General features: G+C 37.7%; 1 protein-coding gene across 1 annotated transcript in view; it reads right to left on the bottom strand.

Moving 5' to 3' along the window:
* Positions 1–26,440, bottom strand: part of MYOM1 (myomesin 1) — a 149,087-nt gene that overhangs the window by 89,616 nt on the left and 33,031 nt on the right. The window contains exons 5-10 of the mRNA XM_081802546.1: positions 18,239–18,379; positions 14,332–14,635; positions 13,461–13,618; positions 5,395–5,487; positions 3,603–3,691; positions 3,431–3,493 (exon numbers count right to left, since the gene is read on the bottom strand). Of these exons, the coding sequence (XP_081658672.1) occupies positions 3,431–3,493; positions 3,603–3,691; positions 5,395–5,487; positions 13,461–13,618; positions 14,332–14,635; positions 18,239–18,379 (848 nt within the window). The remainder of the gene's footprint in view (positions 1–3,430; positions 3,494–3,602; positions 3,692–5,394; positions 5,488–13,460; positions 13,619–14,331; positions 14,636–18,238; positions 18,380–26,440) is intronic.

Genomic DNA, 26,440 nt, shown 5'->3' on the forward strand with positions numbered 1-26,440 from the left:
CATCATAAACCCTCCTAGGTTTTATTTACTCTTTTCTCAAGGGAAAGAGCTTGGGAAAATAATGAATCCATTAATGGGTTACCATGCCACGTACTTGAATTTGACATGTCTCTAATCCTTACAAAACCCCCACAGCACAGATATATTTTTCCTTCTCTTTCAGATGAGAATGGAGAAGTTCACAAAAATAATACACAGCTAATGTCCAGGTTTCAAAGGTATTATGTGTGAAATTGAAATTCAAACCCATAGCTGCCCGACTCTAAAATTTAGGCCCTGTCTCTCATATTTTATTTCTCCTCCTAACACCTCTTAGAATTAATTTGAAAATGCAAGCTAAAATTTACTGAGTTCAACTTGTGCCAAGTATTGTTCCCAGTGTTAAATATCTATTAACTCAAACCTCATAATAGCTCTCTCGGGTAAGTTCCATTATCATCTCTCTGTTTTATAGATGAGGAAACAGAAGCATAGGGAGGCCGAATTAACTGCCCACAATGACCCTGTGGAGCCAGGATTGACACTGGCAGGCAACCAGTTAACCAGGCAACCGCTCTGGCAACCGCTAACCAGGAGTGAAACAACTCCTCTTTGAAGCACAGGTTCCACCTGCCCCACTTTTATAGGATGATGTCCCACTAAGATCGAAAGGGAAACAATTCAATCAGACCTTGCTGTTTGGGAAGCCCGGCTGGCTCCAAAGCTGCCTTAGGGAGTAGAGATAAGAGTTACAAAATAGTAAGGGTTAGGTCGGGGTTTGGCAAATCTGTCAGCCGGATCTGGACGGCCTCCTGCTTTGTACCATTAGAAATAATTTTTCAATTTTTTAATGGTTGAGATAGAATCAAAACAAGAAGACTGTTTTGTGACACAGGCAAAGTCATAGGAAATTCAAATTTCAATGTTCATAAATAAGGTTTTATTGGAACACAGCCATGCTCATTTATTTACCTACTGTCTATGGTGACTTTTGTGTTACAATGGTGGCATTGAGTAGTTGTGACAAAGACCATAGGACCCACAAAGTCTAAAGTATTTACAATCCTAATGTATTTACAATTTACAAATTACAGTTAGTTTACAAATTATAATTACAGGAGTCCTTGGCAGAAAATGCCAACTCTTGTCTTAGAATGTGGTTTAGAGGGACACCTGGGTGGCTCAGTCAGCTAAACATCTGACTCTTGATTTTGGCTCAGGTCACGGTCTTAGGGTCATGAGATCAAGCCCTGCCTCGGCTCGTGCTGGGTGTGGAGCCTGCTTCAGATTCTCTCTCTCAGGCACCTGAGTGGCTCAGTTGGTTAAGCGACTGCCTTTGGCTCAGGTCATGATCCTGGAGTCCCTGGATCGAGTCCCGCATCGGGCTCCCTGCTCGGCAGGGAGTCTGCTTCTCCCTCTGACCCTCCCCCCCTCATGTGCTCTCTCTCTCAAATAAATAAATAAAATCTTAAAAAAAAAAAAATGATTCTCTCTCTCCCTCTTCCTCTGCTCCCCCACCCCACCAAAAAAAAAAAAAATAGAATATGGTTTAGAGTTAGAAAGACCAACTTATAAGTCCCTACTCTACCATTATGTGTGGTTTTGTCTCATGATTTAACCTCTCTAAAACTATTTACTCATCTGCATAGTACAGATAAAAGACACCTATTTTATAAGCTTTGGGAGAGCATTGAATGATCATTGCATATAACGAAATGTCTTAGTATGCTGTCTGGTACAACTGATCAATATATATTAACTATCAGAACAGAACCACGAGCAGGAAGCTTTATCTATGATATTTATCAGCATATTCCAAGCACCTAAACCAGTACCTAGCACATAGTAGATGTTCAAAAAATATTAGTTGAATAAATGAAAAAAGCCCTCTGTTTTCTATGTTAGGAACAACTGTACTCAATTCAGGGACCAGTCAGAGGAGGATCTGAAAGATCAAGAAGTTAGAGAAGTAAGGGTGAGCTGGGTTTTTAGACCCTGGTTTGATGGAGAATGGAGAAATGGGAGAAATATGGATGCTGATACGGCAGTGGGAATGAGCAGGATACATTCAGATGATTGTGAAATAAATGATTAACAAACCTGTCTTAGGGACAATGGGAGATAAGTCAGTTTCAGAATTTTCAACTATTCTATCTCAGTATAAATCAAATGATGGGAGAAAAACATGATTTGGGGTGTGTTCCTCCCTCACTCATACGGATCATTCCTTCCCACCCGCCCATGAGATTGATACTAAAGATTCAAACTTGGAATATTAAAATTAGGAGCCATCCCACAAAATTGATGGAACAGGTCATCTACGGACATCAAACTAACCAGTTAGGTGAAAAACTGACCCATGAGAAAGTATCTTCCTCAAGCATTTTCAAAACTATCACTTATTTTTAATGTTTAGAAAATAAGTTCAGGCTTGACTACCTTTTTCAGTCTGATCACTGTAAGCATCAAATTATCTGAACAACCATAAGGGTTTTACTTTTATTGCTTCCTATGAAAAGATGTTCTGATATAGGTGAAATTATTGAAGTTCACAAATTACCACAGATCAGAATATTTTTAATCATTTGTTATTAAAGAACATTTAGACAACATTTTATTTATTTATTTATTTATTTATTTTCAGAGAGGGAGATGAGGAGGGGAAGAGGGAGAGAGAGAATCTTAAGCAGGCTCCATGCCCAGTGTGGAGTCCAACATGGGGCTTGATGTCACAACCCTGAGACTACGACCTGAACCGAAATCAAGAGTCGGATGCTTAACCGACTGAGTCACCCAAGAGCCCTTAGATTTCATTTTAAATTGCACTTCATAAATTAGTGTATTTATTTATTCATTCATTATCAAACACCTACTCTGTGTCAGGCATTGGGGTTTAGAGATAAAAGGTCCAGCTTTGCCTTCAAGTGGCTTGGAGCTCGGTGGGAGAAAAAGACACATAACAGTTAACAGCGTCCAGCGTGATGGATGCTGTGGTGGAGGTGCCGCGGTCTCACTGGGGACGCCTAACCCTGACTGGCTCGACTTGGGGGTGACAGTGGGAGTCAGACATGAATTTCTCCAGGAGGTGATGCTGACCTGGATGCTCTGATACAGGACAAACTTGTGTGGGGGGCGGGTGTTGAGCATGGTTAAATCTCTCTGCCCAGGTTTGTGTAATGATCTTTTTCAGTTTAATATAGAAAGACTTAAAAACCCTTTCCATTTTTAGCCCATCATATCTGGGCTTTTATAAAACCAGAGCGAAGCAGTTATATTCAGAAGGAGAATAGTAACCAAAGAATCTAAAAAATAAAACCCAGCATAGATAGCTATTATATACATACTACCATATATTATAATAATCCTCTCTTTTATTTCAGCATTATAGAATGGCTTATTCTGATGTATTTTAAATAGAGATGACACTTAGCAAATATATTTTTAAACTTACAGCTGAGGGGCAGGGTGGAAACCCCAGCATGGAAGCGAGTCTCATCAAACTCTCCCTTATATCCTAGAAAAGAAAGCAGAAATGCATGTGAACTGCTGCCTGATTTATTTTTTATCAATGAGAATAAATTTTTAAAAATACACTTTGAATAAAACAAGTGCAGCAAACCTACTCTTTACCACGACCGAAGCATATGCTGAAAGCTCTCCTTTAACGTTCATCGCAGAGGCCCGGTACTGAGCAGTGTCTTCAAAATCACATCTGAAAGGACAGATGGAGATGAGTGACCATCGCTACAAGCTGTTCTTCTATCAAGGATCTCTTTGCTAACATGGCACACTGCAAATCACTGGCCAGCACGTGGCTCGGGGGACTTTTGATGAAGCTGACTTGGATCCAGCTCCCTGTGGGATTTTATATAATGCAGGATACCTACTACAGTTTCAAGCCAGCAGCACAGTACGGGAGGAGGACACCTACAGCACTGTAACCCTAGCCCAGGTTCATTTAAAATGTCCAAAAAAAACGCCATGTCAACAAACTGTTAAGCATATAAATTACAGCACGAACAGTATTATGATTAACTGGTCTAAAGTGGTATCAGGAGCAGAAAATGTCTGGCCATGCAGGTAACTTCCCAGAGCACCCCATGGGTACAACTTTCCTGCTGGCCTCCCTCGGGGAGAGTTTCAGTCTGGGGGCAACAGGGCGACAGAGAGGGAAAGACACAGCCTCTCCTGCAGGACTCCCGCAGGCTCCCTGAGCTACAAACCGGATCCGGGTCTGTCTAATGTGTGGTTCGGTGTTCTAGCTTCAAAGTGCAAATATGGTGTTTATCTCTCAACTCAACTAAGGTTCAGGTCACACTTGGAGTTTCAGCCCACAGCACAGCACAGCAGCGCCATTTAGAAGTTCCTACAAGTTATAATACAGAAATCGGGATAGGTTTAATAATGGAGTAAGAGAAAGAATGATCTCACAGAGATGAACAAGCTAAGATTTCAAAGCAGGTTGTTTTTGTGTCTTATCACAACCAGTGTCTGTGTTCTTCATTGACCTTCTGGATTTAGTGTCATTTGTAAAAACTATTTCTCGTTGAAATTTTATGAACATCAACGGAACTCCAGGAAGGTCAATATGGTTGCCTTTCTCATAACTATTTAATTATAAAGCAACCACATAGCTCACTGCAGCCTCAGTAGAACCACCAACTGGCAGAACTGAAGTGACTTTAGGTCAAGGTCAGTGCTTGGACAATGTCCCAGGGCCCTAGGGTCCTGCTTGAAACCCAGTATCATGTGTGTCACCTGCTCTGATCAGAATGATGTAAATTTTACTTTGACATCTCAGCATGTCATGGTTTCATGTGAACTAAAAATGGTGGGACTTCTTCATCCACATAACCAGAATTGCATTCAAAACCGTATTAGGAGATAGATTAAATGTTGGAGGACTTAGAAATTTTGATGTGGGTTTGGCTTTCAAATTTTGCTTTGGATTTTGCTTTAAAAACATCTCCCTGTCCAGTCCTGCCTCCATCTGCAGGCTGAGAGGGTGGGTGCATAGTTTCCTACACTTCCTGGGGAGCTGAAGGAGAGAATTTATCCTGGTGCAGCTTACTTTCACTGCCACCCACCACAATCTCCATGGCCTTTGCTGATTCAAGGCAAAAAAGGATAACGCTGCTGATGATATCGATTTAGAATGGGGAAGGATAACTAAATATAAATGCCTATTTATGTAACTTATTTTCTCACTAATGTCTAAGAAAAACTCTCAAGTATATAAAAGGATAAGCTAAAAGGTACAAATTAATTTTTTTCTCATCATCACTAAATTCAAACGTAAGATCACTTTGTGACCATGGAGCATTTGGAAGAAAGGGGGACAGCGGTTGTGAACTGCTGAGAACACCTCCCCAGGCAACTGTCAAGTGACACACATGGACCCTGACATCCTCTTACGCATTGATCTCCAGAGTGTGCATTCCATAGCGACTCTCAATAATATATTTTCCAGGGTTTGCGTGGACATTGATTGGCACCTGGTTTTTATACCTGTGAGACAACAGAAACAAGGCAAAGTAAGTTGAAATGTAAATAGCTTTATGATTAAAAGCACACACACACGTGATTCTTGTTCATGAAGGAACACCCATAAACACAGCACTGAGGTTGCAGCAGCATCTGTTGAATGAATACAAATCTACAGCAGATTAAATAAAATGCACTATAAATACAATTAAACTTCTCGATGAGCGTGCTTTCCTCTCCTCTCTCATAAAAATTACATTGAAGAAGTTGACCATTCACAACAGTGTGGTGGAGTCTCATATACACAATGTTGAATGAAAAGAGCCAGACACAAAAGAGTACATAGCATAGGGGAACCTGGGTGGCTCAGTCAGTTAAGCATCTACCTTTGGCTCAGGTCATGATTTCGGGGTCCTGAGATTGAGACCTGCGTCAGGCTCTCTGCTCAGCAGGGAGTCTGCTTCTCTCTCTCTTTCTCAAATAAATAAGTAAAAAAATCTTTAAAAAAAGAGTACATAGTATATTGATTGCTTTTATATAAAGTACAAAACCATATAAGACCAAATTACTGCTGTTAGAAGTCAAGAGAGTGATTTCCCTGGGGTGTAGACAGCAGACATGAAGGATGCATCTTGGGTGCTGATATTGTTTGGTTTCTTGTTTGGGTGCTGGTGACATGGGTGTGTGCAGTCTACAAAAACTCATCAAAGCTCTACATTTATATGTAATACATACTTTTTGTGTGTGTATATTATACTTCAATCAAAGACCTAAAGAAAAACTTGTCCATTGTTGACAAGACAGAAAGGAAGGCTTTGTGTTGGGGGTTTTATTGTTGGCTGTCTGTAGGATGAAAGCAAAACATTCTTCCTACTAACATTCTTGCATGTTGTTAAAAACAATATCATTGTATTGAAAGCTCTTATATTTAAGTGTTTTGTTCTGTTAAAAGCAAGCAGGGCTCTCGGCTTGGGAGAACTTAAATATCAATCATGAAAGAAAAAGTCTGACAAATAAGAGTTGAGAGATTCCCTTTTTCTGACTGTCCTATTCCTGGTTAAGCCTCTCAGCCCTCAGAGGGTAGGCCCACATGGAGGGGCCCTTCCTGAGACACCATCTTCTGAGTCTGGAAGTGGCTCCTTGATTCTTCACCACGTCCTCACGCCCTCAATAGCCAATGACTATGGTGCCCAACCAGGCTTTTCTGCTGAAGCCATTTCTGTCCAAAAGAAGAGCTAGATTTCACTTATTTTCCCTTCAGACACCCCACTTCATGTGCACAGATAACGTAAATAACACTAATAACCACAACTGAGACAGAGCATTTACTATGAGCCAAACAAGGTTCTAAGTGCTTTACACATAGATCAGAAAATTCAATTCTGGGGCACCGGCGTAGCTCAGTCGGTTAAGTGGCTGCCTTTGGCTCAGGTCAGGATGCTAGGGCCCTGGTATCAAGTCCCACATCAGGCTCCCCTGCAGGAGTCTGCTTCTCCCTATTCCTCTGTCCCTCCCTCTGCTTGTGCTCTCTCTCTCACTCTCTCTCTCTCTCAAATAAATATATAAAATCTTAAAAAAAAAAAAGAAGAAGAAAATTCAATTCTTAACAACTGCCTGAGATAGCCTATTTTTAACATCATTTTTCAGATAAAGAAACCAAGGCATGGAGAAGTTAAATAACTTGCCCCAGTTCACACAGCTAGAGAGCAGAGCTGGGATTTGAAACCAAGCATCCAGCTCGTGACAACATATGATGCTTCCATTTTCCAAATATACTCTGTTTAGCTGCATTTTATTTCTTCAGACTTCTGGAAACGGTTATAACGAGGTGTGGGAGCAGGGAAAGTGGTGGAAAGGGAGAGAAAGAAAGGAACTAATCTTCAGTCAGTTCTTTCCTCTCCCCAGCTTACACACACACACCCTTTGTCCCTAAAACATATTCATTTTCTATACTTTTAAAAATGTGTCATTCTCTTTCTACACCTAGCAAAATCCCAGCTCATCCTTTGAGGTTCAGATCAAATGCCATTTCTTCAATAAACTCCTCCCTGAAATCCCACACGATATTAATTGTTCCTGCCTCTCTACACCAGTGTTACTTGGTTCAAGCTGCAAGACAGAACATTCACCAGATTATGGTTGGATATGTGTCTCTTCTATTAAGCTGTCATTGCCTTGGTGACGGGGCTTGTGTCTGATCCATTTTTACTTCTATTCCCACTCTCAAGGAAGGATGAGTCATGGGCAAGTATTAGGCACTCAGTGTTTGTTAAGTTGGCTTGAACAGAATTATTGTGTAACAATAGATTAATTGTGGCTTCATAATGTTTGGCTGAAGGAACAGAGTTCTGACAAACACATACTTCATGATATGGCTAATTTAAAATAAGCACATGCCAAGAAAGTAAACTGAGGCTCTTTGTGTCTCGGTTCCCTCTGATGTGAAATGAGAGGGTTGAACTGGCTGGGGGATCACAGCTGCGTGGCAGGTGGGGAGGCACAACCTTCTACCCCACCCACAGCAGAAGGGCGAGCCATTCCCTGCCAGCCCCAGAGTGTCCTCGGCCGGCTGTCTCACCAGAGCTCCAGGCAGACAGGGCTATTTGACCACAGACGGCCTAGAAAAAGAAATCTGCTAGGTGCTCCTAATTTCAAACATTCCTTGTATTGATGAATGACAGGGTAGAACAAGTTAAGCAGCATGTTCCTCAGAAGAAATTGGTCTCAGTAATTTCACACTTGACTCAAAAGCTCCCTCTTGCTCAAGTTTGTGCATGAGCTGGGGTGTTTTCGGTAGTTCTTTTTAGCATAAGGAGAGAAATGTGACACCGAAGGCTATGGCAAGTCGTACCTGAGCAACCAATTTAGTGACACTCAGTTTGGCTTCTGACCAAATATGTTGTTCATATCTCCATAAACTTTGAGTTAAAACAGTATCTTGTAGCTGCCACGGGTTGCTTCACCTTCCTTGCTTTTCAGTACTACCCCACTGAGCACCTTAATGCCTTCCCCCAGCTAAATACCCAAGACTTTTCTAATGTGACCACCTGGCATAAGAAGTCGGTTTAAAATGTACATGCACACGATACACAACACTTTGAGGACCTTCGACTCTTTCCTCTGGAACTCCGGATGGCAGTTTAAGAAAAGCCTGTTGTAAAGCAGCACGCAAGGATTGAGTTAAGAAGCAATTCTCTTCTCTTCTTTGAGAACTTCACCTAGTCATTCAGGTTTGGGATCACTGTGAGACTGCCTATCTTCCACTATGAGATTTTTGGCCTGCTCTGTATATTCTTCAGAGCTTGTTATTTCTGGAAAGTGAAATTCCAAACAGGCTAGTCAGAGGCTAATTTTGGAGAGTAACCTACACTTTGGGATTATTTGTCAAAAGGCTTCTGAAATTCTTTTTTTTTCCTAAGATTTATTTATTTTAGAGAGAGAGAGTGCATGAGTAGAGGAGGAGCGGGGGTGGGGGGAACGCAGACTCTGCTGAGTGGGGAGCCCTATGACTACATGGGCTCCTGAGATCATGACCTGAGCCAAATTCAAGAGTTGGAGTCTTAACTGACTGCGACACCCAGGTGCCCCAAGGCTTCTGAAATTCTTGTGACTATTCAGATGTACACCATTTTCCTTACCACTTTCACATAGAGTTTATGAACTACTTATTAGTTAACGAGCTTTCATTATACTGTAAGTATTTGTAGGATAATATTCTTCCTTTATGTATGTAAAACACAGACTTCATTCCCCCAAATAAATGTCTGAATCTTGGGCTGACTTGGTAACAAGGGGTTATAGTGAAAGCTCTTTGGCAGCGTACAGCATGGCCAAGCAAAAAGGTTCATTCCGATTTTTTTCTATCAACAAATAATGCATGCCAAAATGATCTTTAACATGCTGAATCTCACCACAAACTGTGATTACTTAGAATCCAACTTTGTATTTTTAATAAATAGCTATTACCCACTTTAAAAACCAGTTGGTTGAGAGAGATCTACCCCATTAGATTAGACTTTGGACTTAAATAAATAAGAAAAATCTAAAATCTAAAATAAAACCCCAAACCCTTATGTTGGATAATTATAAATTATAAATAATTTTAATTTTAAACTATTTTAAATGTAGGTTGCTTTCCAAAGATAATTAAAGCTAACTTTAAATAACATCGTGAATAACTCTAATCTTGTAAATAAATTCAATGTATGATTTTATTATGGAATTTATAAATTCTCATAATTTGCAAAAACAGAATAAGACTTTTCCAAATCTCCAGACTCTTCCTGAAATACATTTCTTATACTATTTTATTCTGAGGTTTTGAACTATTATCATGCCTAATGACAAATTTCTTTAAGTGTCTATTTGGCAATAACTTTAGGGGCAACGTGAAGAATTCCAAACAAGTATTTTAAGTGTCCCGCCACTTGACAGTCTAGCCTAGTATTCACAGATAGATCCAAAAACATGGGTGTCGAGTAAATGAATGAACTGCTACTCACTAACACCAACACATTGCTCACAGTGAGTTTGCATGAATCTCCCCACAGACTACAATCCAGATTTTCATTGACAAAATTGATCTAGACTTTGGACTGGAAATCCAATTAAATCTGGCTCTTTTTTTAAAAAGTATAAAATTAACTCAATTCCTTCCTTTCTTAAAAGAGAACTTTTCTCTTTTCCCCTATTTCATATACTTTAAAAAAATCTGAATAGGCAATACATTTATATGGTCCAAGAACCAGAAAGCATAAAGGTACACAGGGAACAGTCTCCTTCAAACGTGTCTGTCTTCCACCCAGCTCATTCCCACAGCTAGCTGTTCTCCTTGGGTTCTTATAAATCCTTCCAGAGTTTCTTTATGCAAGTAAAACAAATACAAATGTAATTTTTTTCCTCCTCTTTTAAACCAATATGTAGCCTGTTATACAAGTTATTATATAAATACAGCCTATTAAATTAAGTAAAACAACTTTGGCATTTTTCACCATATATACACGCTTCCTTTTGTGTTGACAAAGCCCTCCTTCAGGATGGCCAGCTTCACTGTGGTGATGCAGAAGCATCCTTGCAACTAACTTTTCTACTGGACCCAATGCCTAAACAGGTTTCCTTCTGCTCTCAAAGTGACTTGGGAATCAGACAGTGCCCCTTGGCATCTCTGCACCTGGCCCTGATGAGTGGTATGTGCTCCTGCCATTTAGTGCTTTCTCGGTAACCTCTAGATTCCATTTAGACAGACTTGGTCAGTACATGGGATTGGCCAAAGAGCAGCTGCTGCCTGTTCATATCATTTGTTAGACCTCAGGGACTTCCATGTCCCGAGGGTGCTTAGTGGAAACTTGGAACTTAACCTTCTTTGGAAAGGGCTCTAAGGGAAACAGGCCCCAGGCACACATGCCCTGGAAAAAGCATGGCTAAGGACCTAACAGCTACAAGGCATGCCGAAAGCATCGTCACAAACTTGGTCCCATGATTCACCTCCTTCTATTCAGGAAGGCCATTCTCAATTATTTCTTTCATACTTGTCTTCAGTGTTAGGCCCAGAAAGCTACAGCTGAGTAACAAAAAGACATAAATGCCTGCAAAGTAATCACCAACAACCTTGGTTTGTGCTTGGGTTGTGGGTCTCCTGCTCGTTGAGGGGACGAATGCTTATTGAAGACTGGGTACTCTGTACCAGTGTTACAAAGTAAGTTAGAGCTTCATTTAATGATTATTTTTTAAAAGGCAGCATACCCAGGAAGGTACACTGATCCCACACACAGTTTACTCCCAGGGGTGGGTTTACCTGGAGGCCAATGGATCTTCCAGTCTCTCACCAACATGTGTCTCCTCAAGGCTCACTGCCTAATTTATATTATTAACATTCTTTTTTGTAAAGAGTGACCCTGAATTGTATGAGCTTCATGCCCCACAAAACCTGGATCTGATCTTGTTTACTGCCATAGCCAATTTTCAGTTATCTGCTAGCTGTCTAAATTTAAGCTTTATCCAAGGGCAAACCTTGCTCTCTGAAGTACGGTTCGCTATTTTCTTAGTGGTCCACTAGTTCTTCTGTTTTCATATTGACTTTCCACTTGGCTTGCAAGGCAACAGGATTTTCTGTGAAATGCTCTGATCACTCCCTATGGGGAGAATTTTATAAAGAATGGAGTTGTCTCCTCCAAGCACTAAAGGATATGCAGGAACTTGAGAAGACTTGTTACAGTAAATGAATAGCTTCCCAATCGTTCCTGAGACAAATCTTGTGTCTATATCTTCATTTTTGTTTAAAATGAGCCCCTGGGATATAGACTCATTGTTAAGAAAAAAAAAATATTTCAAAGCCAGATGTGAAAGATTTAGGGAGCCAACCATACTATTTCTTAGCTCCATTAGTGAGAATAACTGAAAATTGACAGAATTTCTATTATTCAATTTAACTAGGATTCAAAGAGTTGCCAATTTAGTCATTTCATATTTTTGTGGGGAGTTTTCATATTTTTTGCTTGTTTTTAAATCACTCCTTTTCCAGCCAACAAAACATTATGCAGGAATTTAATCTCTGACAGAGTTTGAGCTCTTCCTTCGTGAAAACACTTCACTCTGGCTCAGTAACACCATCAGTGGTACAAGGCGTGGTTGTATTGTGTCTTAGCAGCTATGTATTTAACAAAATAAACAAGTGCTTAAGAGATTAGTATTTATCTCCTAGAAATTCTTTTGTATCCTTTTGAAAATCATCTTTAACTCTAATTTTTAAAAAGCAGGAAAAAAAGAATATTGCGCAATAAATAAATCTACTTGATTAGGATTCCAATTATTTGTTTATCAGGAGTACATTTTAATTCATAAGAGGAATTTCTTACTGACCAAAGAATTATTAGAGCTGAAAATTTGTTATTCTTCACACATTTCAATTGGAAAGTTTAGATTTTTTTTATGAGGTGGGAAGTAATCAGTTTCTTAGAGGAAATAGCCCTTTAATGGGCCAAACAAAGTATGTAAGTCCATAGTCGCAGAGAAAGGTGGGGCTAAGACTGATTGATTCCTAGCTTCATTTGGTATACCTTTATACTTTAAAGCTTGTAAACTGACTTTTTTAAAACTTCATTTTCATTGAAATATGTTCCTTGTCAGTTACCTCCATTAGTCCTAGGCAGGTGTCTAACCAACAGAAATAACGGCCTTAAAAAAGGAGGAGTCAGGCCCTCTGCAGGTGGCAGTGACATTCTGTGTGGCATTTATACTGCAACATAGGGTGCATTTACCACCACTCCTGAGGATAAAAAAACAGCATGCAAAATACCTGTGTCAGGGAATTAAACAGAAAACATCTTTTTAGGTTGGCTCCATCATTTTCATACTTCTGCTGTCTGTGGCAGGTATTCATGACATATAACAGGAAAGTCTGGAGTTTAGGGATCATCAAGTCATTGACAATTGCAATGAGAAAGAGAAAATGGGTTCTTATTCTTTATGGAAAGAAAATTTCTTAAGACCCCGTATTGAGTAATATCTTCCATCCGGGTCCCTCTTCTGTTTGGCTTTAGAAAGCATGTTGAGATCTCAGCTCATGTGAGGAGTAGAGATGAAGCCCTCTGGGTTTTAATTATCTTTTTAAAAGAACATTGCTTCTGGTCACAAAATAATACCTATACTGTATGGGAGCAAATTTCTATTTACATTTTATGGCCTATAGCAGTTGTAGCCATATATTTTCTTTGTATGTAAGTATGTTGACTATATTTTAATACTTTATGCAATAAAGTCCCCTTTTATAACAGGATTATGAAGTATCATAATATATCGTAATGTACATGAGACTGTTCTTTCTTCTCATTCATAAAATATTCATCCTGGTATCCTTTCCTCACTATTTAAAAAATCTGTACAAACTTGTAGGTACTTTCATTGACTCTTGCATATTCACAATGCTGAATATTTTCACTGGAGGTAAAATTAGTTTTGTGTAATAGATTCTATGAGTAATTTTCATACAGATAACATACCATGTGACACGAGGTTCTGGCCAGCCTGATACAGAACAATGTAATTTTACGTTTTCTTTCTCCCAAACAGTGTGGGAACGAGGTTTAATGACAAATTCAGGAGCATGGAGAAGATGATCTTCATTCAACTTTCTGTGAAATGCCTCAGTTTCTTCTAACTATAAAAAAATATATGAAAATATTATGAAATCAAAGTAACCTGTGCTGCTAAAATAACAATAAAAACCCAAATTATCATTTTTCCACTTGGAGGCTTACTTTTCTATTTAGACCAAAGGCCTTCTCTTTTTCCCCGTTTTTAAAAAAGATTTTATTTATTTATTTATTTATTTATTTATTTATTTATTTATTTATTTATTTTAGCAAGGGGAGGGGGAGGAGCAGAAGGGGAAGGAGAGGGACAAGCAGACTCTGTTCTGAGTATGGAACCCCACGTCAGGCTCCACTCCGGGGTCCTCCCAGGGCTCAATCCCAGGACCCTGAGATCATGACCTGAGCTGAAATCAAGAGTCAGATGCTTAACCAGCTATACCATCCAGGTGCCCCTCTTTTCCCCTTTTAAAAAGATACATTTAATTTTTAACATTCTAAGCCTCAGCAACATATTTTACTTTCCCCTAAGGTGGATTTCTTAAGGTTCTTTAGAACCATAATTTCTGTAGAACCTAAAATTTCATGGAGTTTGAAACCACTAAGTCTGTCTTTCTTTGACCCATACATTTTGATGTCTTTCTCCTTGTTTTCTTTAGTTTTGTTTCTCCAGAAGACTATATATTTCTTCATTTAAAAAAAATAAATCTATATGTACACACACATGCAATGTTACATGCATTTCTGCATTTGTAAATTACATTAAATTGTCTTTTCTTACTGTTTTTTTCAGCGACAGCCGTTCTGCCTTCTCTCGAATTGTTACTTTCCTTGACTTCTTCTCAAAAGCTTCCTCCTGGTGAAGAGTGGACGTAGACTGTTTGGATACTGAGGACTGTTTGGATACAGCAGACTGTTTGGATACAGCAGATTGTTTGGATATAGCTGACTGTTTGGATACAGCAGACTGTTTGGATGCCGTGATTCCTTCTTCACTAGCAAGAAGATTCCTCTGGGCTATATAAGTAGCAGCTTCCTTAATTCTTTCTTCTTCCGTATCTCTAGTTCCACTGACATGCACTTGGCTAAAATATAATAAGAGCAAAACATGGCTACTGTGAAGGGCAGTGATAGGATTGCCTAATTTTTACTAAGTTCAAAGTATCAGAACTTAGACATTGTGTATCATGCCCAAAGAAAACCTGACAAAGAAAAACCTGGTAAATCAGGAGCTAACTCTTCACATACAGAAGTGATCATCACCTTAACCCATAATGGTAACAACAATAATAATACCTACTATGGCCATGGTGTTGACAAGTGCTTCTTTACATACATTATCTCATTTTAAGCCTGCAATAACCCTAGGTAAACTCTATCATTTCTATTTTAGACATATGGTAACAAGGCTCAGAGAAATTAGATAACTTGCTTAAGGTCATTTCATTGGTTTCTGTAGGGTATTTAAATAGGATAGAGTCTATAATAAAAGATTAAGTTATGACTTTCCTTCCAGAAAAGATGACATTATAAAATGAGATATTGTTTCTGTGCCTGTGATTCCGATATGGGACTATGTGCTTGATCTGGATTCTATAACTCACCTGATATAATGCATTGCCCAGAGCTGTTGCACCTATAAATAATTTCTAAATTTACATGAGATCCTTATGCCTACTGGGTTTCTTTAAAGGTTATTTGTGTGTGTGTGTGTGTGTGTAAACATATTTAACGACATTCTTTATTTATGCTTGCACATAGCCCTGATAAGGGAAAAAAATGACCAAAATTTAATTTGAAGGGGTGATGTTTATAAAAGTGACTTGTTTTTATTCATAACTAATGATGATGGCAAGTGAGTGGTAACATCCAAAAGTGCTGTGCCTAATGTAGTAGTTTATGATAGAAATTGTGCTATAATTTATTAATGTTAAACACATGTAGATTATTTTTAATCTCCTTCAATACCTTTGTGGTCAAGCCCAACAGTGAGGAAGTATAATGATTATATTGAAGATTTTCTTGAAATTGAGTCTCCTTAGACCTCTGAAGGCTGAATTTTACCTTTGATTTTCTTATAAGAATAATGATTTCCAAATTTAAGCAAATACTGCCATTATGTTTATAAGTTTCTGGTACCAGAATCTGTGTAGTTTGCTGAAAAAGAGGGCTCAATATTTGCCCAAGTTTGAAATTTCTCATGGAATTTTACTAAAACATCTGGTAGACAAGATTAGTCTACTTTGTTTCTTACTACACTCAGTGAGTAAAGTTTAATTTCTTTTTCCTTATCTCTATCTCTCCAAACATTAATAAGGTAGTCTTTACTAAGTAAGTGAGTAATACATCCACTATAATTTAGAGAAAAGGGAAGATGGAAGATTTTCAGTTTAGTGTCTTGAAATAATTATCTCTAATTTCTTTTTAATGAGATAGGAAGTGAATGAATTAATAAGTGAATACAAGACAAACTGTCACGAGAATCTGCTTGGAATTCCACATAGAGGTAAATATATAATAGATTTGAAATGATCTTTGTAAAATGATTTGATATATATAATAATACATTTTATTCAATGCTAGTCTTGCCCTGAGTTGAGACAATTCTTAAATAAGAGAACTTTAAGTTTAAGCTCACATTACCTCTAATGTGACATAGCTCTAGAAGTCAGAATGAAGTCCTGGTCTCCTTACCTTTTCCATGACAAATAAGCTGAACTTCAGGAAGACTATATATTTCACGTGAGATCTCAAATACACTTAAAAAATATTTTGACCCAGGACAGCAGGAATATTTTTCTTTAAGTAAATATAAGTGTATGTCAGTGATAATCCTTTTATAATCTGGGTACAAAAGCAAGAATATGCTAACATGCTGACAAAACTATACAGCTACAAATTTAAAATGAATTTCACACCTCCCCAATACTCTATCTCAACTCAAAAACCTGCTGGTGACACAAAGTTAACTCAATTTATCTGAGTACAAGAAGTGAAAATTTCAAGTGCCATCCAGAAGAAACGGTATTTCCCAGAAATACACTATAATCACAGAGTGCAGTGTTATGTTGCATTGGCCAATCCCGGCAGACTCAGCTCTTCCATTGCCAGCCATGTAACTTTCAACAAGTCATTGAGTCTTAATTTCCTTGTCCATAAATTGGTATACTAATACATCTCTAGAGCTGTATAGAGGACTTAGCAAGATAGTTTACATAAAGCATCTAGTAAGATTCTCAGAAAACAATCGGTACTCAACAAAGGTTCATTTTTCCCCCATCTTCTTCTTAGATTGTTAATACTGTCAACACCATTACGAAGTGTTATTTTCAACATAGTAGTAGAATATGAGATGGATCCATATTTTAAAAAGGAAAAAAGGAGAACTAGAAATAAAACCAACTGAAAGCAAGAAGCCTCATTTCATGTGGTAAAGAGATGGAGAGGTATGCCATGTAGGTTAATGCTAAGTTAATGTGCTTTTTAAATATATATATTTTTTAAAACAGAGTGAGCTGGGAACAAAGAAAATAAAATATTTTACTCCTCTAGCCTAGCCATCGCCTATAAAGAATGTCAGTGTATATTAAACTAACTGTGGACAGGCTAAGTCTGGGTAAGCATACTTAGCAAAATATGCATATTTCAATGGAAAGTTCACTTAAAAAAAATCAGAGATATCAAAGAGAAAGCTAAAAATAGCATATTATTTACCCCCTCACCTTCCTAACTATAATCAGAGCAATTATGACATTAGCTTCTGAAACAATTCCAGAAGAAACTATCAGAGAAGAATGAGAAGAAAAACACAGGGAAACAGAGGTAGGTCACCAACGATGACAACCACGTCATTGCCTCCTGAATTTCCTGATGGCATTTGCCCTGAGAGGAAGCCCTCATTTTGAGTATCACCTCAGCTCTGTGGATAGTTCTCCATTCAAAGGAAAATAAACAGGGAAGGCTCTGAAGGTTCCCATTAAATCTTAATTTGGTGTCTCAAACAGGTTTCAAGATTCCTCTAGATATTATAATCATTCCAAAAAAGTTTATATTTTTTAAAAAGATCACATACACATATTTACCTTATAAACACAGAAATTTGGCATTAATGGACTTGTAATTTCATGATTATTTTGTTTGAAGTTTGCCTCAAGATAAATAGTAATCTTTTTCACATTAAACAAATACAGGTAAATAGGCAGGCATTCAAATTATGATGCCATTCTTTTACTTAGTCTATGTTATCTAAGATTTTTTTTCTTCCTAATGAAAAATAATTAAAACCACACTGGCAACCACAATAGCTTCCCTCTGCCTAAATATAACATCGGATTTTTTTTTTTAGTTCATCCAATATTTTATGGTTTTGAACCTTTCTTTCTACTCTAGTGACTATCTATAGTGTCCAATCACTAGCATCCAATGCTCTCCTTCTAAATTTCAGTCAGTTACATAATTAGAACTAAGTTCCTGATCCTTCTCTTTTGTCTTGTAGCCATCCTAGGTGATGGCCGATTTTCACAATGAACATGTCTCCCTCAGTGCAGAGTTCCAAGGTTCCTCAGACCTTTCTCAATCATCACATAGTTAAGTGTTCAATAAATGTCAGAGGCAATTATTATTATTACCTGACAACATTTACTCTTCACTTTCTAATATTTAAGGCCAGGAAGAGAATGCATACGTACCGTCCTGAGAAAATGGGCACTATATAGTCACTTGGCAGATTTTCCTTCTCCTCCCCAGAGAGAAGGCTCTTCTTGGCTCTCTTTGCTTGCGGGCTCAACTTCGATGAATAATCTTCTAACATCAGACTGGAATCTGTAAGTCTGAAACAAAACCCCTAACATTAGGTAATAACCAAAAATTGCATTGAAAATATTCAAAAATGCTTATACAGGGAAGTTTTAACTAGGGGGAGGTTTCACAGAATCTTAGATTTCTAATGTTATAATATCTTTTATCTTTAGAACTAAAGAGGAGTGAGAAAGACCTCATACAATGCACTCTAAATAGACACAATAAAAAAATAGGTCTATGGTAATTTCATAGCTTTGTCCACCCCCACCCGAAAGTTTCAAGGGAAAACAGCAGTGTTTTTGTGATAGTTCCAAATACCCCTTGCTGTTAAGTTAATGTTCAAAATTTAGGAAGTCTATAAAAATGGTTTTATCCAAATCTTTTCACGGGATTGATAAAATATAAAATGTTCTGGATAGGGAGCCCTTCTCCACCAAACCATTTTGATGCAGGACCCCTAGGTTCAACTCTGAGGCCTTTATGTAGTGTAGACAGACTCCTCTCTTAGAAGAAACACTGAGTTCATCAAACAAGAGTTAATATATTTTGTGTGAACACATAGTGTTAAGTAATTCAGAGAGTTACAGGGGTGTGATAAAGAACCCTTCGGTCAGTTCTGTTGTACACAAAAATCCACCCATGCACATTTGTGCAAATGTGCATTTGGAGGTAGACAGTGTTCTAAATAAACAAAAAAATATATTAGCATGGCAGAAAACATGAAAGCAGAGATTGCACCTACAGAAAAAGATTGATAAAATCAAAAGTACAATCCGTCTTAATCTTCGTAGTTCTTGAATGAAATGAAATGCATTTTCATTCAAATATATACAAGTGGGCATAAATTTCAGGAGCTCATGGACTCTCTCAAATTAATCCATGGACTCATGTTAAAATCCCCTGGTCTACATTGTAATGAAAGACATTCACAATAGGGAACTCTACCAGAACTCTGTACTATCCTTGTAATTTGAAATGATTCTAAAATAAAACAGTATTAAAAAGTCCCCTTGTCTAGAGAAAATTTGGGAAGAAAGTGAAGCATGTGTGTGATATGGCATGGGAAGAGCAAGCTGCCCAGCTGAGACAGAAAAACTTTCCAAACCATCCAAACCTGACCATTTCTCAATCTTTAAGAAGCATTAGGAAAAGCAGAGATGACCTAAATCAAAAGCAGAAGACAGGCCAAACACATATATAGTGCAAAAGGAACACATAATAATGCAAGTAAATCTATCCTCTGCTAAACAAGTAGCACAGAACTTTAGGGCTTCTAGAAAGTACAGGGGGGTGCAGTGGTTCTGGGCCTGGGGGTATAGGGTGGACTACTGCCTTTGATCCCCAGAACACAGTGGCCAACTTCTTCCTCTCCCGCTAACTAGCTCCTTCCCTAGGGTGAATATGTAGGTCCTAGTGTATGATCAGCATTGAAATTAAAGGTTAGAACCTTCAATTCAAGCTTGAGGATTGGTTACCAATTGGAAGGCTGAGTGAAATTTGTTCCTGGCTGCCTGTTCCAGGCAGCAGCAAAATGACTGCGTTCTATATCCCCAGCAGATTACAAAGTACAGGCTGTGCTAATACACGTCTAAGTTTAAAGTGGTATTTTCCTTCCCCTCTTTAATTCATTACCATGCAAAATAAAATTAATTTTGGAGTTTAAGAGTTACTTTTTTCCTATTTATAGAATATTTTCATTTTTTTCATTTTGCTCTCACTTTTCTGTTTTTGCTTTTTTCTTTACTTTCATTCTAGTATCTATAGTCATTCTCATGAGCTCGTATTTTCAACATTTATTTACATTGAAACAGCTATGATTTGTCATTCTTTTTGTTGTGTTGTTGTTCCTTTTTTGTCATTTTCCCTTTAAGATGAATCTTTGAAATGATGCATTTACTACATAGAATGTGCCAGGAGGTGATTATTCCATCCTCACAGGTAAATCACAGTGGCTGGTTTCTAATATTGAACTTTATGGTAATGATTCATGGAACTATCATCAGTTTCCACTTCATATGTTATTTGGAACAAAAAACTTCACAAAAAGCATTATGATGTTTTATATTATACATATAGTATTATTTAGAAAATCCAAAGTATTTAGAAAAAAAAATATTTGTTATGCTCTTTAAAGTTTCTTCAAGCTTTTGAACACTAATAAAAAAAAAGTGCAGGGCGCCTGGGTGGTGCAGTCTCTTAAGTGGCCGACTCTTGGTTTTGGCTCAGGTTGTGGTCTCATGGTTGTGAGACTGGGCCTGCGCGGAGCTCTGAGCTCTATGTGTGCTCAGCACTGTGTCTGCTTGGGACTCTCTCGCTCTCTCTCCCTCTCCTGCTCTTGCTCTCTCTCTAAAATAAATAAGTAAGCCTTAAAAAAAGAAAAAGGCATGTAAAGGATTAGAGGTTAAAATACTATGCCAACAGACTATTTAACAATAACTCACTTATTGAAGATAGCAAACAAAACTAAATCAGAGAAACATAAAGCTTTAAGGAACTATATAATAACCAGTGTAACTAATTATTTGAAGAAAAAGCCATCAATAGTCTATTTTGTCATGATCCATGAACACTGAAGTCTAACATCTTATTCTATTGAATTCTAAAGCTGAATACTGTTTTTAGAGGAGAATGTTTTAAGAAGAATATGTAAAATTTTAATTTCTTTGAATTTAAATCAAAAGGTGAAATAAGAAGCAAAATAAGTCAGTCAGAGAAAGACAAATACCATGTGATGTCACTCATATGTGGAATTTAAGAAACAAAACAGATGAACAGAGGGAAAGGGAAGGAAAAATAAAATAAGATAAAAACAGAGAGGGAGACAAATCATAAGAGACTCTTAACTCTAGGAAACAAATTGAGTATTGCTGGAGGGGAGGCGGATGGGGAAGATGGGGTAACAGGGTGATGGGCATTAAGGAGGGCACTTGATGGAATGAGCACTGGGTGTTACATGCAACTGATGAATCACTAAATTCTACCCCTAAAACTAATAATACACTATATGTTAACTAACTTGAATTTAAATAATTTTTTTAAAAGATGAAATAAGGTTTTGATAACATCTTGGGTGTTTAGTTTTATCTAAATTTTGAAAATCCTCCATCTTAAAGTCAGTTTCTGAGTAGACATGAAACTTGATATGCATGGATCTATTGGGATCTTTTAACTATTAAAACTATAATTAATGTTCTTTATGTACTGAGCTTAAATCTTGAAGCTTTCTGAATTTCAGTTTATGAAGGCATTGAAATTAAGCAATAGTTAAGGATTGATTTGTGTGTGCATACATGCACTTGCACATCTGTAACTGTGTCTAAGTACAAATTCTTGCACTCTGCTACTAACTGGGGTATGTCCTCTGCCTAAATTTATGCCTAAATTTAACAGAATTTAAAGAAATGTCATGGTGTGTATGGCATCATCACATCTACAGCCAGCAGCACCACAGAGAAGGGATGTAGCCAAGGTAGAGAGAGCTCTCTCTGGTAAGCCTATTTCTAACTCAGAATTTAATTCAAATACTTAACAATGACAAAAGATAACCTTCTGTTCTTTCAACTTCATAATTATACTTGACAGGAAAATAAAAAACAAAACCACTTATAAAATCCCAGAACTGGAAGAGATCTCAAGGATATTTATAACAAGCTCCTCATTTTATAGATTTGGAAGACATAAGAGTGCCTTCCTAACTTGCCCATGTTCACACAGCAAGTTGGTAGCTGAAGTAGGGACTAGCACCCATCTAGATCAGTGTTCTTACCACTATACCAGTTGTCTCTGACTTTTGTGACTGAGTACTCCTAATCCAAAAATACTGGGGGCATGCCACCTACATATGTTTATTTATATGTTCTATGCATATACTACCATATAAATAGTCACACTTTATGAAACATTCAGTCAATAGAAACATTTTAGAGACCAAATTTGAGGGGCGCCTGGTTGGCTCAGTCGGTTAAGCATCTGCCTTCAGCTCAGGTCATGATCTCAGGGTCCTGGGATCGAGCCCTGTGTTGGACTCCCTGCTCAGTGGGGAGTCTGCGTCTCCCTCTCCTCCCTGCTCCTGCCCTCTCTCTCGCTATCTCTGCCTCTGTCTCTCAAATAAATAATCTTAAAAAAAAAACAACAAACAAATTTGATTTAAAAAAAAATAGTAGTGCTAATATTTCTTCCTATCTTTCCATGGTCTGCCTTTGTGGACACCCCACTTTGGAGATCATAATACTGTATCACACTGCCTGTAATGACTCCCATGGTGATTTGTTATTCCTGAATTTATTCACAGGTTATGAAATCATCACAGTTCAGTTGAAAATATATCATTAAAAAACTCATTAAATTTTACATGAAATAAAATGTTAGTTCCTTAAAGTTATGTTTGTAGTCAACATACAATTTGGGGGAAATTGTCCTAGTTCCCCAGGATGAGTAACTTTATTCATACTTACATTAAGTAGGGATCTACTTATTGGCTATATCACTTTCCGAAAGTGTCATAACCTATTGGCATGTTCAGAAAAATGATGGGCTGTAGGCATTGTCTTTTGTTGACACTGCTCCCAAACCCTGCATCACCCAACCCTATATGCTCGGGTTATAGTGCATTATTGTTTTCTCTATCTTTCTCACTGCCTATGACCACTCATAGAGATGAACAGTTTTAGTTATCTTTGTATCTGCATTGTGTCCAGTGCCCGAAGGTGTTCAATAAATTTTATTGAATGAAGTGAAATCATTCATCCTCCTTTCATCATACCCTAGGCCAGTGATTCTCAACCTTGGCTTCACACCAGAATCTGCTGAGGAGTTATTAAAAATGACCAATGTAGAGGTGGGACTTCTAGTATGATGGAGTGAGTACTTCAGCAGTTACTCTCCCCAAAAAGCAATGATAAAACTGGATACAGGTGTCAAAACCAACCCATTCAGGGCTCTGAAAATCAACCAAAGACATACACTACACTGAGAAGTAGTTATTCATAAAAAAGCCACTGAACTTTAGGTATGAACAATGGAAGTCTACATGGCATTCTGCCTAGCTTTCTCCCCTCCCCCTCCCCCAGCTCAGTTTATAAGGTATTTCTATCAAAATCGAAAAAGGTATGACAATCAGAATGTTCACTGCCAGAGAGGGCTGACCTGATTTGGAGCAGAACATGTTAAAACTTCACATCCAGCAGCATTATGAGAAACACTAGCAATCTAAGTGGTAAACAAACAAGGGAAGACCAGCAACTCAGCCTCAGGTTCCAATCACGGTTGGAAAAAGCAGCAGACTGGTAGATCAGCCAGCCATTTAATAGGAAGATCTGGGAAATAAGACCACCATGGGAAGCCTTCCAAAGTTCTCCATGTGCCTGCATAGGAAAAACTGGATAGGACTCAAATTATCCACACATCACCGGCTGACTAATCCTGTGTTCACGTGCAGAGGACAGACAAGAGAGTCTAGAGGAAAGCAAAGCCAGATGTATATATTTAAAAGTTACCTGAACTTTAAATGTCCTCCCTAACATACATACAGATCTACTGCCAGAGAGTGAAAGCTTTTGTTTTAATACAATATCTCACCATTCATTGACTGGTCATTAATCTATGCAAACGCAATTTGATCCCTATGAATTCAGGTTTAAAAATGAGAACAATAATTTAAAAAGCAAATGAGTAGACATCAGCAGTCACACAGTTACACACAGTTTACACACACACAGTAAACAGATTCTATAAGTGCATTTACACAAGTTATTAAAACCAAAACACAATGTCAACACACTTAAGGGAAAATTCAGAATCCAGAATTGCTACAATATCTAACATGTCCAATTTTTAACAACAACAGAAATTATGGAACATGCCAAGAAATAGGAAAATATAATCCATACCAACAGAAAAAAAGCAGTAAATAAAAACTGTCTCTGGGTGGACCCTGATGTTGGATTTAACAAAGACTTCAAAGCAGCAATTCTAAATGTGTTCAAAGACTAATAAAGGAAACCATGTTTAAAGAACTAAAGGAAAGTATTATGACAATGACTCAAAAGAAGAGAGAATGTCGACAAAGACATAGAAATAACAAAATGGGGGGGGCACCTGGGTGGCTCAGTCGGCTAAGTGTCTAATTCTTGATTGCGGCTCAGATCATGACTTCAGGGTTGTGAGATTGAGCCCCATGTTGGGCTCTGCACTCAGGGGGGGTCTGCCTGAGATTCTTTCCCTCTGTCCTTCCCCCACTCATGCTCTCTCTCTCTTTTCCTCTCTCAAATAAATAAATAAAAACTCAAATTTATTTATTTGAGAGAGAAAGAGAGAGAGCACAAGCAGGGGGAGTTGGCAGAGGGAGAGGGAGAAGCAGGCTCCCTCAAGGAACCTAACACGGGGCTCAATCCCAAGACCTCATGATCATGACCTGAGCCAAAGGCAGATGCTTTACTGACTGAGCCACCCAGGTACCCCTAAGTAAATAAATATTTTTTAAAAAACCCAAGAAATTCTAAAATAGGATCAAATGAACATTGTGGAGTTTAAACGTATAATAACTTTAATGAAAAATTTATTAAAGGGACTCAAGAGATTTTAGATAGAAGAATAAAGAAACAGTGAACTTGAAGATAAAAATTATCCAGTCTAAAAAACAGAAAGATGGGATGCCTGGATGGCTCAGTCAGTTAGGCATCTGCCTTCAGCTCAGGTGATGATCCCAGGGTCCTAGGATTGAGTCCCACATCGGGCTCCTTGCTCAGTGGGGAGCCTGCTTCTCCCTTTGCCTGCCGCACCCCCTGCTTGTGCTCTATCTCTCTGATAAATAAATAAATAAATAAATAAATAAATAAATAAATAAAATCTTTAAAAATAAAAATAAAAAACAGAAAGAGAAAAGAATGAAGAAAACTTTTAAAACCTTCAGAGATCTGTGGGACAATATTAAACATACCAATATATGAGTAACAGTAATATTGAAAAGAGGATCGATAAAGAGTAGGAAAATATATTCAAAGAAATAATGGCCTAAAGCTCCCCAAATCTGATGAAAACTATTACTCTATGGATCCAAGATGCTCAATAAACCCAGGTAACATACACACAAAGAGATACACACCTAGATAAAGCCAGAGAGAAATCTTGAAAGTAGCAAGAATAAAATGGTTAATCACATATAGGAGAAAAATATATTAATCATTGACACTTTATCAGAAACAATATATCCCAGAAGGCATTGATATGATATATTAAGTTCTGAAAAAAAGTTAATAAAAAATTCTATATCCAGAAAGACAAAAGCAAAAATAAACTATTGGGACTATACCAAAATAAAAAGCTTTTGCATTGTAAAGGAAACCATCAATAAAACAAAAAGGCAACCTATTGAATGGGAGAAGATATTTGCAAGTAATATATCTGGTAAGGGATTAATATCTAAAATATGTAAAGAACTTATACAATTCCACATAAAAAATCTGATTTAAAAATGGGCAGAGGACCTGAATAGACATTTTTCCAAATAAGACATACAGATGGCCAACAAACACATGAAAAGATGCTCAACATCATTAATCGTCATGGAAATGCAAATCAAAACCACAGTGAGATTATTGCCTTATACCTGTCAGACTGGCTAGAATCAAAAAGACAAGAAATAACAAGTGTTGACAAGGATGTAGAAAAAAAAGAATCTTTGTACATTGTTGGTGGGAATGTAAGTTGGTGCAGCCACTGTGGAAAACAGTATGGAGACACCTCAAAAAATTAAAAATAGAAATATCATATGATCTAGTAATTCCACTATTGGGTATTTAACCCAAACAAAATGAAAACACTAATTTGAAAAGATATATGCACTCCTATGTTTACTAAAGTATTATTTACAATAGCCAAGGTATGGAAGCAGCCCAAGTGTCCATTGAAAGGAAACAATCAACAAAACCAAAAGACAACCAACAGAATGGGAAAAGATATTTGCAAATGACATATCAGATAAAGGGCTAGTATCCAAAAATCTATAAAGAACTTATCAAACTCAACACCCAAAGAACAACTAGTCCAATCAAGAAATGGGCAGAAGACATGAACAGACATTTCTGCAAAGA

This window comes from Leptonychotes weddellii, chromosome 13 (genome assembly GCF_054177405.1).
Source record: "Leptonychotes weddellii isolate Sample4059 chromosome 13, ASM5417740v2, whole genome shotgun sequence".
Taxonomy (NCBI): Eukaryota; Metazoa; Chordata; class Mammalia; order Carnivora; family Phocidae; genus Leptonychotes; species Leptonychotes weddellii.